The 12,723-nt window shown below is 34.2% G+C and overlaps 1 protein-coding gene across 2 annotated transcripts in view; it reads left to right on the plus strand.

Moving 5' to 3' along the window:
• LOC140445264 (acyl-CoA synthetase short-chain family member 3, mitochondrial) overlaps positions 1 to 9,514 on the plus strand; it is a 127,103-nt gene extending 117,589 nt beyond the window's left edge. For both annotated transcript variants that reach the window (XM_072537185.1, XM_072537184.1), the window contains exons 10-12: positions 4,809 to 5,031; positions 6,978 to 7,153; positions 9,370 to 9,514. In XM_072537185.1, the coding sequence (XP_072393286.1) occupies positions 4,809 to 5,031; positions 6,978 to 7,153; positions 9,370 to 9,456 (486 nt within the window). In that variant the 3' untranslated portion in view covers positions 9,457 to 9,514. The remainder of the gene's footprint in view (positions 1 to 4,808; positions 5,032 to 6,977; positions 7,154 to 9,369) is intronic.
• Positions 9,515 to 12,723: the final 3,209 nt, after the last annotated feature.

Here is a 12,723-nt window from a genome sequence, read left to right on the forward strand (position 1 = left end):
ACGCACAGTCCTAACATATGGTACAGAGATCTGAGCCCTAACGAAAAGTAATGAAAACATGTTTCTAAAAAAAAGTTCTAAGGCGAATCTATGGAGCGGTAAATGACAATGGAGTGTGGAGAATACGATACAGCTTCGAATTTTTTACCAGAAACATATTAAGATATAATCTATGAGGTGGATAGGACATGTAATGCGAATGGAACAGCTAGACAAGCGGTCCTTGAAGAAGGGGAAGACCCAGAACAGGGTTTCTTGATAACATCGATGAAGACATGAGAAATATTGGAATACGTGCTTGGCGAATAAAGGCGATGGATAGGGACGACTGGGGAGAATTCTTGAAGAGACTAGGACCCACGCCGGTTTATAAAGCTAGAATGATGATGATGACTCATTATTGTGAACGTTTTTAGGTAGAATAGAAGTGATATAAAAATATTCCTTAAAAATGAAAGTGATATAAAAATATTCCTTGAACACATGCTATCCAAAATATTCACTCCAGAAAAAAATATAGTAATATTGGATGATTTTAACACTGTTTTTAAAATTATTCCTAGTCATCTAGATTCTGCTACTTCTGCCTAATGCTTGGATAACATAACTACAAATTACAATCACTCTTTGATTATCACCGGTATACTCGAGTCCGGTATCTTGGACCATCACGGTCAGTTTATATAAATTTTTAAAACTAGGGAAATATCTTTGCAAGTATCGTACAGGAGGCTTTTTATAAAGAATTCAGTATTTAACATTAGGAAATATTTAAGTCTTATTGACTGGTCTATTTTTGATTCAATTAAATCAGTCCAACACATCGACTACTGTTCCAACTTTCTTATCACTAAGTATCAACAATTAGTATGTGATTATTGTCCGTTAAAAAAGTATTCTCCCAAAAACGAAAATTCTCCAGTTGTTTGATTTAATGGTAATCTAAAAGTAAGAAAATATGTGATCATAAAGTCGTCACCCAGCTCAACAAAATATACACAAATGAACTAAAGATTACAAAAAAAGCAGCATGTGATAAACTTATTACTTATAACTTCTGATAACTAAATCTAAAAATTTTTAAAGTAAAAAATAAAAATCCAAAGATTTCTACTTTGAAAATAATCAATTTCGGAATGAATAAATCTGTTCATGATCCGCTTTCTGTTGAACTCTCTCTTGATGCTTTCGATGATTTTTTTTGTTAATATTGAAATAATTGCCTTATGTGAGCTAAAAGGATTTGTGAAATTTAAGAAATATCCCTAATCTCAGTGATTTTTTTATCTTAATCCGGTTTTCCCTGAAGAAGTGTGTGACACAATTAATTATTTAGAAAATTTTAAATGTTTAGATAATAATGAACTAAATAGCAAGTGATAAAAGAGCCTAGTGACTTCATTATACTTCCGATTAGAAACCTTGTAAATTCAATTTTTAATTCTGGTAGGTTCCCTGAATGCTTTAAATATAGCAAAGTAATTCCTTTATTTAAAAAAAGTAACAAAAGTGTAAATTAAAAAAATCAATATTTTGAGTCAAAAAACTTCTTTAGTGCGACTCAATAATATGGATTTCGCCAAAAATGTTCCACGGCACACGCAGTTATGAATGTGGTCAATAACTTAGTGTCGAACTTTTAGGATGGTATGCAGACCAGTATTATACTCTGCCACCTTTCTAAAGCATTTGACTGTGTCTCGTTTGATATACTTTTTAAGAAGCTAAGTTACTATGGTATCAGGGGAATCACCCTCAAGCTTATAAAATCGTTTTTAATAAACCGTTTTCAAGCCGTAATATAGAGGAAGAAGAAGAAAACCCGGAAGACGAAAGCTGTGAGGTAAGCGAAGCTAACGAGAGGGAGGAGAATCCACCAACGATCCTGGAAGTTAAAGACGCTGTAAACAATCTAGCCAGAAACAAATCACCCGGAATAGATAATCTTCAGCAGCTTATAAAAGAAATATGGATACAGAAGTCCCTTTCCAGTGATTGGAATATTGGAATACTCTGCACCATACACAATAAGGGAGATATCTTTGAATGCTCTAACCATCGAGGAATTACGCTCCTAAATGCAGCATATAAAATATTCTCCATTATACTATGCCATCGTATGGCACCATATGCAGAGCGAATAATAGGACAATACCAGGCTGGTTTCAGAGGTGGTAAATCAACAATTCATCAGATTTCAACCCTGAGACAAATTCTAGAGAAAACACTGGAATACGGTGTAGACACGCACCACATATTTATAGACTACAAGGCAGCCTACGACTCTATAAATAGAAGAGAATTGTTTAGAGCAATGATAGACCTAGGAGTACCAAATCAGCTGGTAAGTCTAACCAAACTAACCCTTGGAAAAGTTGAATGCAGAGTACGAATCCAGGGGAAACTCTCTCCTGTATACTATTCAATCTAGCTCTGGAAAAAGTAATAGGTACGTCACAAATCACAACTACCGGTTCAATATATAACAAATCTGTGCAAATCCTAGCATATGCTTATGATATCAATATTGTTGGGAGAACGGAAAATGCAGCACGAGAGGCGTACGTAGCACTAAAGGAAGTGGCTACAAAAATGGGTTTAATAATAAACACCAATAAAACGAAATACATGAAAATAGGTACGCAACTACAAATACTACGGCCACTTGTTATAGAAAACGACGTCATCGAAGCAGTTAACGAATTTGTATACCTGGGAACGCTCGTCAATACTGAAAATGACACTACCGCAAAGATAAACCGCAGAATTTGCACGGCTAATAGATGCTATTTTGGGCTTAATCTCCTTTTTAAATCTACAGTTATATCAAAAAATACAAAAGTAAAACTCAACAAAACAATAATACGCACAGTCCTAACATATGGTTCAGAAACCTGGACTTTACCAAAAAGCAATGAAAACATGTTAGGATGTTTCAAAAGAAAAATACTAAGGCGAATCTATGGAGCGGTAAATGAAAATGGTGTCTGGAGAAGACGATACAACTTTAAACTCTATATAATATACCAGGAACCAGATATCGTAAAACACATTAAGATAGGACGTCTGAGGTGGGTAGGTGTCATGTAATGCGGATGGAGCAAACCGACCCAGCTAGAAAAACGCTCCTTGATAAACCTATTGGTCAAAGACGAAGAGAAAGACCCAGAACAAGATTCCTAGATAACATAGATCAAGGTATGGGAAATATGGAAATACGTGCTTGGCGGAGGAAGGCGATGGATAGGTACGACTGGAAAAAAATTCTTGGGGAGGCTAGGACCCACACAGGGTTGTAAAGCCAAAATGATGATGATTTCAAGCCGTAAGTGTAAATAATTATATTTCTAAGTTCAAACCTATTAACTACGGAGTTCTCCAAAGCTCTGTCTTAGGACCGCTATTATTTATAATATATACAAACGTTCCAAGTAACTACATGGATCCCATCAAAATAGTTTCCTTTGTAGATGATACCACTTTTATTTATCCAGTGAAGGAAAGTGGCCCTTTTTAAATATCCCCAAAAAATTTAATTAGGCCTAATATTACGACAAGAGATATATAAAATAAAAGATTGACTCTGAGGAAGAGGTATTCGTTCTTTTATCAGATTTTCCAATAGATACTTAATAGCAGCATCATTATATATATGCACTCGAACATCCAATAATTGATATCGTCAGTGTTACCATTACAATCGCAGAGTTCTGTTTCACAATTAAATCTATGAAGATAAGCTTTCACAGTAGCATGATTAACAAGGCATCTAACAAACATTAAATATACTCTTCTATTGGGATGACTTCTTGAAGCAAAATGCGCAGTAGGTAAAAGAGGGTGAATTTTTGTATAAAGGTTGTTACTTCTGTTACAGAAAGTATTCCATTCAATTTCCCAGTGTTCTTTTAATTATTGTTTACGCGGCGAGACTAAATCACTTCTATTGAGCCAACTAATTTGTAATCCTTTTGAAGTCGCTTCCTTAGCAAAATAAGCTGCTTAGGTGTTATCAGAGATACCAGCATGTCACTTTACCCAAATGAAGAAAATTGAATTATTTCTTTTAAGTAGCTTTAGTTAATTTTCTAAAATTTTGACGATAATACTGTTTTTGTATATATGCTCATGCGAATTATCCAAAACAGACAACGCAGATTTTGAATCCGACAGGATTGCTATTTGTTGATTAGAAGTTTTCTTCTCAGCGGAATAAATAGAACATTGTTGGTTTATTTTAAACATAATGTCTTTTTGATTGTTTTGGATATATATTGCACAACCAACTCCTAAAATGGATTTTGACCCATCTGTGAAAATCCGATATGGTTTGGGAATAAAGAATATTGACATTAGATTGTAAGAAATTAGTTTTAGCTGGGATTTCTAAATAGGAAGAAACACTTATTACGTCACCATAGGTCAACTAAGTTAGACACAGATATGGTAGGTTTGGTTATTACCTTGACATTTAAGGATAAACTTTTCTGCTAAAAAAAGACGTCTTAAATGTAATGGAGGTTCCATCCATTCGGCTAATAGATTTTCACTAGGTGTAGATTTAAGTGCACCTAAAACCAAACGCAGAGCTTTCTACTGGATTCGGTCTAGTTTTTTAAGTCTAGTATTTATAACAGATCCATATAAAAAGCAACTATAGCTTTAGCAACTTATATAACTCAAGAATTCACCTGGTATATGCCCTATAAAACAAATTAACCTTAAGATCAGCGCCCCATTGGTGACGGTTTAGGGACCACCTTTAATATCAGTTTGTTCATAAATATAAATACTACGAAAACTTATAGGGATACTACGACACGATGGACGCCGGATACGTGGACAAAGACGGCCTTATTTACGTAACTGCTAGAGCTGATGACGTCATCAATGTCGCTGGACATAGATTATCTACCTTAGCTCTGGAAAATATCATTCTCTCCCATCCCGAAGTAGGAATGGCTTGTGTGATTTCAGTACCGGATGAAATTAAAAGTGAAGTTCCTGTCTGCTTATTTGTTATGAAAGAAGGTAAGTTTGTAAAGGCTTTATCTGTTTAAAATTTGAGTCTCAAGAAGATCGAACTATCTTATCTCATCATCATTATGGATTAAATTTTGTTTTATGCCCTAATATTGTTTTAATTAACTTTATGTTTCTTGCATAGTTCGTTACTCTCTTTTTGTTTATCTTCCTTATTTTTTTATGTCGACTGCTCCATTCAGCAATGTCATTATTTATATTTTTCATTTAATTTTCATTTAATTGACTGTGTTCTGTATTATGATATTTTTTGTCTGGAATTGTTGTAATTTTGTGTGATTTTAATTGTTGAGGTGATTATCATACTAATCGGGAGCAGAGAAAAAATTTATCTACCATGTGTTATTTCTCAACTGAAATTTGATATTTCGACTGCAACTATTCACTTAAAAACATTTTTTATTTTTGCTACTGACATTCTTCTTCTTCTTCCTTCTTGTATGTAGGCTTTAAAGCATGTTTCTTCTTCAATATTAGCCTTCTAAGTTATTTAAATTATCGCACCATCTTTTTCTTGGTCTTCCAATACTTCTTCGTCCATTTGGTGACTTATCTCTTGCTATTCGAACTATCCTATCCTCTGCCATTCTAGTAATGTGTTCGTTCCACTCCTGTTTCCGTTTTGTCACCCATCCATTTATGTCTTCTATATTATTCATTTCTTATATTTTCGCTTCTCTCCCTATCCAACAGACTTTTCCCTGATATTCATCGGAATATTTTTATCTCTGTTGTTTCTAGTAGTCGTTTCGTTTTAGATGTGTCAGGTCTTGTCTCCGCCGTGTATGTTAATATAGGTATAATTACTGCTTTAAAGATTCTTGTTTTTGGGTCTTCTCTTAGGTGTTTGTTCTTCCAGATTGTGTCATTAAGAGATCCCGCCACTTTACTTGATTTTAAGCTTTATATCTATTCCCAGATATCTAAACCTTGCTTTCTGCTTTATTATTTTCCCATCAATTTCGATTTTACATCGTAGTGGGTATTTAGATATTGTCATACATTCGGTTTTTTCTGCTGATATTTTCATATTGTATTTCTTGGCTGTTGTATTGAAGACGTGTGTTAATCTTTGGAGCTCGTCTCCTGTGTCGGCGATTAATGCGGCGTCGTCTGCATAACATAATATTTGGATTTCTTTATTTCTCATTCTGTAATCATGACCTTTACGTACTACTTGTATTATTTCGTCCATTATTATATTAAAGAGAAGTTGGCTTAACGAGTCACCCTGTCTGACTTCGCTTTGTACTGGTACGCACTGTGTTAGTTTTCTATTTATTTTTGCCAGTATTCGATTATGGAAGCAGATGTTTTCGGTGGTTTGTATAATATTGATTGGTATGTATCTTTTATACAGTAGGTGTAAGACGTCTTCGACTTGGATGGGATCGAAAGCCTTCGTCAGTCTATAAAACATAGATATGCTGGTTTATTGTACTCGATGGCCTTTTCTGTGATTTGTCGTACGGCGTCTATGTATGATCTTCCGGATCTGAATCGTTGCTGTTCATCTGATAAAGTTGTTAATTTATTGATTTTGTTGGTTAGGACTTTTGCAGTAACCTTAAGTGCGGTTTTCAGTAGATTTTTACCTCTATAATTGTTGGGGTCTTCTTTATCTCCTTTCTTGAACATTGGTATCATTATGCTGTTTCTCCATGCGTCTGGTATCTTGCAGTGCACTATTAGATTTTGTACAAGTATTGTCCTTTTTAGGGTTATACTTTCTCCTCCGTGTTTTAGAAACTCGTTGGTTATTCCGTCTGGTCCTGGTAACTTTCTATTTTTGTGTGAATTTATGGCTATCTCTACTTCCTGAAAACTGATTTCTATTGCGTGTCAATTCAGGTACGTTATTGTGTTGATAATTATTTCCCTTTCCTTTAAACAGTTCCGTACTACTGACATAATTGATATAATTTGTACCGTAGATTCTGATCAAAGTGATGGTAGCGTTTCCAAGGAATTAGTTAGTATGGTCCGAGAAAAGTTAGGACCAGTGGCTGCCTTTAAATTAGCAATACCAACGAGAGGACTTCCCTTAACTAGATCAGGAAAAATATGTCGAAAATCTTTGGCGGATTTGGCAAGAAATAAACTTAAAAAGGTAAGTAATTACTATACCATTTGACTTGATTGCTTTATGAATAGGCTTGCAAGAATTGTATCATGTTTTTAAGGGATGTGTTAATTTAATCCTATAAGGATGTAGATAGCTAGGTAGGAGTTTAAGTTACAAGAGGATTAGAATATGATATGGCATTGTTCCTATTTAAAAGTTTTAATTACCCTCTTCAAAGGTTCAATCATTCACGTAAGAAGTGCAGGTATTCATGGGTGGTGGTTTGTAACAATACATTGTTTTCGTTGTTTATAAGCCGTGGATAATAATGAAATAAAAACGACATTTCTAAACTATGAGACGACTTCATTTGAACATATCAGAAGTATCACTATCACACAAAATAAAAATGATGAATTACATACTTATTATCGAAGCAGAAGTCTAAGCTGCTATAAAAAGTATCAAACATGGTATGTTATAGGATCAGATTGAAAATAAATAATAATGCATTGTGGAGCCTCTATTATGAACAAATTGCAACTGTTTGCAAATTGCAAAGGATGGAGAATCAAGTAACAGAAGATATAAAAATTAAAAAAGGAGCACGACAGGATCGAATTCTGTCCCCATAAAGAATCAATATATATTCAGCGAAACTATGAACCTAGGCTTGAAAGATATGGACCAAGGGATAATTATAAACAGGGAATAACATAATTTTCGCAGATATCTTGAAGGGTCTGGAAGGAAAGTTGAGATGCAATTAAAAATTTGAGTCTGCTTGTTAAGGTGATACATCTTCAATGGTCTTCTGTATGAAGTGGAATCGTGGACTTTTAATGCATACATAGAATTACCAATGAAGAGAGAATTCTATATTATCATTCACATTACCATTATCCCTATGCGAATTCAGCTTCCCTAATTACATATATCCATAAGTTTCTATCTTGGGCCATACCAACATCGATCCCCTTTACAGACATGCACTGACTAAACGTCTTCCCCCAGATCTTCTGTAGTCTTCCTCTACTATTCCTTAAGAACGCGGTGTATTATTCTATGAACACAATGTCATAGAAAAATTCCAATAAAACTGAAGGAAAATTTCTATAAAACTAATGTTCGGGCATGTTCAACGTTGAGACGTCAATAACTTAATACGAAGAATTGATGATTTGCAAGTTCGAGGAGAGAAAGACCAAAGAAGACCTAGATGGAGACATATATATATATATATATATATATATATATATATATATATATATATATATATATATATATATATCTCGTATATCTACATATATCCGTATTAACCTAACTAAATTAATGACAAAAGTTGACAATTTATTATTAAACCATCAAGTTCATCCCACCCATCACATACATTTATTTTTGCTTAGTTTTTTTCATGTAACAGTTACTATATTTTAATTTAAATTTAATTAATAAATATGTGAAAATGTGCTCTTTTACTTCTTCAGGTACTTCACTACTGTTAGAGATTTACATTTGTCAGATTAAATAACAGGGGATCTATCTAAAATTGAAAAACATGACACGGGGAACCTCTGATCTAGATCACGATTTAACCGTGTTGGTTTATCTCTTTGGCACGGATTTACCATGCCAAACTTAAAAAAGGTCTTTGTAATGTTTTTAGATCGATGTTAGCATATCGATATTGATAACCACCACAAAATTCCCAGTAGTAGCTTCAAATAATTCTTGAATACTTTTCGTGAAGTTCACCGATTTGATTGGTAAGCTCAGGTTCAGATGCATACGAAATGTCAGAAAGAACTAGTTACAGATCCTGATCTCTAAGACCATATCAACCTAATATGTTATTTTCCATTCTTCTTCTCATTGCGCCGTCTCCTTTCGAAGGTTGGCGATCCAAATGGCAATTGTAGTTTTGGAAACTGCTGCGCGAAAGATCTCTGCGGATGAGCTGTCGAACCATCTCCTCAGGTCTTTCAGCCACGAGTTCTGGCGTCTTCCTACTGATCTTTTGCCCTGTACTTTTCCTTCCAGTATAACTTGAAGTAATTCATATCTTTCGCCTCTAAACACATGACCCAAGTATTGCATTTTCCTCTCTTTGATTATTCTTTGTAATTCTTTTTGTTTACACATGCGACGAAGTACCTCAACATTAGTAACTCTTTGTTATTATTTTCCATTGTATAGCAGTTAAAACAATCTTGATCTACCACAAATATTTCTAATATTATATATATTTTTTTCTTTTTTAGATTTCTGCAACAGTCGTGGATCCTACTGTTTACAAGGACATCGAGGAGGTCTTGAGGAAATACGGATATTGCAACGCAGTAGATTAAAATACATATGTGAAAAATTAGTTAAAATTTTTATTTAATATAAAGTATTATTTTTCAAGAGTTGTCTATATACCAAATTCCTAGTAAATTTATTTGTAATAAAATTAGTTAAAATATTAGAAGTAATAAAGTATATAAGTAATTTTAAAATTGGTGTTTTTTACAACAAAACAATTCACTGTCATTTATAATATTGCCGAAAACATCGATCTAGCGTTATTAGCGGTGAAGTATATCGATGGGTATATCTCCTTCTTAAAGTGCCATTTTTTACGGTGGTTGGCACTTCTCGAAGAATCTTCTAAACAAGAATAGTTCTTGTCAGAGAGGAAGAATCTGACTATTTACCAAATTTTCCTTTACCTAGAGGACACACAGATTTAACACATTTATTCACGTTTCTCCTCCTTCTTTGATTTGTTCTATGACTATACCATTCTCCTGGTGATTTATTGTTTTCCAACTCCGAGAGAGCTCTTTTTATTTCCTGTTGTGATATCAGAGATGCCTTCTGAGCCGACATTTTGGACTTTTGGTATTTGACTTTGATTATGATCTGGAAGTTCTTCTCGTTTATACAATTCTGAGTAAAAATCTTTAATATATTTTTGTAATATATTTGTAATAATTTTTAAAATATCTTCCTTATTTGTTTTAATTTCTCCCTTTTTATTTACAAGTTTGCAAATATTTTTCGATCCTTTAGTCATTTTTCGACGCAGAATTTTTATCAATAGCTTGAGCTATGTGTTCAGTTTTGTAATTTCTGACATCTTTTCGAATTGATTTTGAGATATATATTTGTTTAACTGTCTAAAATTATCAGTGTATTTGTCTTTTAATTATCTTCTTTTGTTTATAAGATCTTTAGTAGCATGGGTGAGTTTATCCTCCTTGTTTTTTCATAAATTTGTTGAAAAATATGTTCAACGTTTTTGTGACACGAGGAGTAACCATATTAAAATGGCATAATATAATAATAACCATAATACACAAAAAATTTGACATTTCAGAACAAAAGAACTACAGACCTATTAGTTTGCTCTTCCATAAATACAAACTATTCATGAAGATAATAACAAAACGGCTTGTGAACAAGCTGGATCAACTGGACCAACCTTACGAACAGGCTGTGTTCCGCTCCAGATACGGAACAAATGATCATCTACAAGTTATTATAACGCTAATACAAAAGTGCACAGAATACAAGCCTATCTTTCTTATATTCGTAGACTATGAAAAGAGATTTGATATTCTACATGATCATAAAATGGTTCGAGCATTGGCTGGCTGCCGCATCGACTACCTATATATTGCTCTGATTAAGAGTATCTACGAAACTGGTACAGCATGTGTCCGACTTCATGGAGATATCAAAAAGTTCCGATTAGAAGGTGAAATTAGACAGGGTGATACTATCTCCACGAAATTGTTTAGAGCTGTACTATATGTTCAAGCGAATAAAACGGGAGAATACGGGAACTAATATAAATAGAGAGAATCTGAACCCCCTAATATTTGCCGATCATCATCCAGCCTTCTGCGTCCTGCTTCTAATTTCTTCCAGTGCTGTCGGTCTTGAGCATCCTGCAGCCAATTCCCAGCGATTCTTTTGACGCCGTCTGTCCATAGTGTATGTGGTCTACCTCTTCTGTGGTCTATTAAGTATCCTTAATATTGTAGCCCAAATAGCATATTTTTTCCACTCTTTCTAACGGTGTATCGCCTATTGTAGTTTGGGCGTTTATGTTGAGGTTTTTACTAATGATCATTATTTTTGTCTTCTTGCAATTTAGTCTCAGGCCGTATTTGTTACATGTTTCTAAAACGTTATCCATCATCCTTTGGAGCCTCTGCGCACTATCTGCCAGCAACACTGTATCGTCTGCATATCTAATATTGTTTGTGAGTTGGCCATTTACAGCAATCCCATCTTCTGATTTGTCCAAGGCCTCTCTAAAGATGTTTTTAAAGTATATCAGTATATATTTTAGAGTATATATGTATCTATCTATCTATCTATATGTTAAATAATACTGGTGACAATATGCAACCCTGTCTAACTCCTTTTTCGACTGTGAAGAACTCGGACAGTTCATTTTCTAATTTGACATGTTGCAACATTGGACATGTTACTCTTAAAAATGTCTGATGGGCTTCATATGTGGCCCATACTTAAGTGATTCTTCTTTGCAGTTCAGCAGTTTGGTTGTCCTTAGCAGTTTGGATTTCATGACTTAAGTATTTATATTTATAAACTAATCCTATTTCGTTGCAGTCGACTTTTGGATTTTCTCTTGGTACCAGATTTGTCATGTATTGTGTCTTTCCAAAATTTATTTTCAAACTAACTTCATTACAGGCGGCATCTACTTAGTAAGGATAGTTCCAATCTTTTTAAGTCATCTGTTATCAGAACAATGCCTTCTGCAAATCGTAGGTGGGAGAGCATTTCGCCGTCAACATTGATTGATTTGGCCGATGACATCGTTTTAATATCTGATAGAGTTGATAAAGCTATAAAAATGCTGGAAACGCTCTATGAAGCGTCAAAAATAATTAGTCGTAAAATTAACACATCAAAGACAAAATTTATGGCCAACTTTGTAATCAGCGATAAAATTCAGATTGACACCCACAGCATCGACCAAGTAATAGCTTACAAATATCTAGGGCATGAGATTTGGGCCCAGATAATCAAAAAACTGAAATACAAAAGATAGGTCTCACATGGATCCAGATAATCAAAAAGCTGAAATACAAAAGATAGGTCTCACATTGGCTGCCTTTGGTAGATTGAAAAACATTTTTGAGTCTAATATTCATGTTTGTTTAAAAAGAAACGCTTTTAACCAATGTGTTTTACCGGTTCTTACATATGCTGCAGAAACACTAACTATCACAAAAGGAACGATAAATAAAATAAGAGTTACACAACACGCTATCGAAAGAGCAACGTTAGGTATTACCATTAAAGATAAAGTGCCAAACCTAGAAATAAACAGGAGTCACGGATATAGTTAAAAAAATAGACATGGCTAAATGGGCTTGGGCCGGACATGTTGCCAAATTGACGGATGATAGAAGGACCAGAAAGATTCTGGAATGTCGACCAAAATAAGAGGCATATTGAAGCAGAGGACGACCACCGACTAGATGGACGGATGATATAAGCTTCTTCTTGTAATGCCTATCCGTTTAGGATGTTGGCGACCATAATGGCCTTCCTGGTCCTCGTTTTCCTTCTACTTTTCCCTGAACAATTAA

Source organism: Diabrotica undecimpunctata, chromosome 7 (assembly GCF_040954645.1).
Source record: "Diabrotica undecimpunctata isolate CICGRU chromosome 7, icDiaUnde3, whole genome shotgun sequence".
Classification (NCBI taxonomy): domain Eukaryota; kingdom Metazoa; phylum Arthropoda; class Insecta; order Coleoptera; family Chrysomelidae; genus Diabrotica; species Diabrotica undecimpunctata.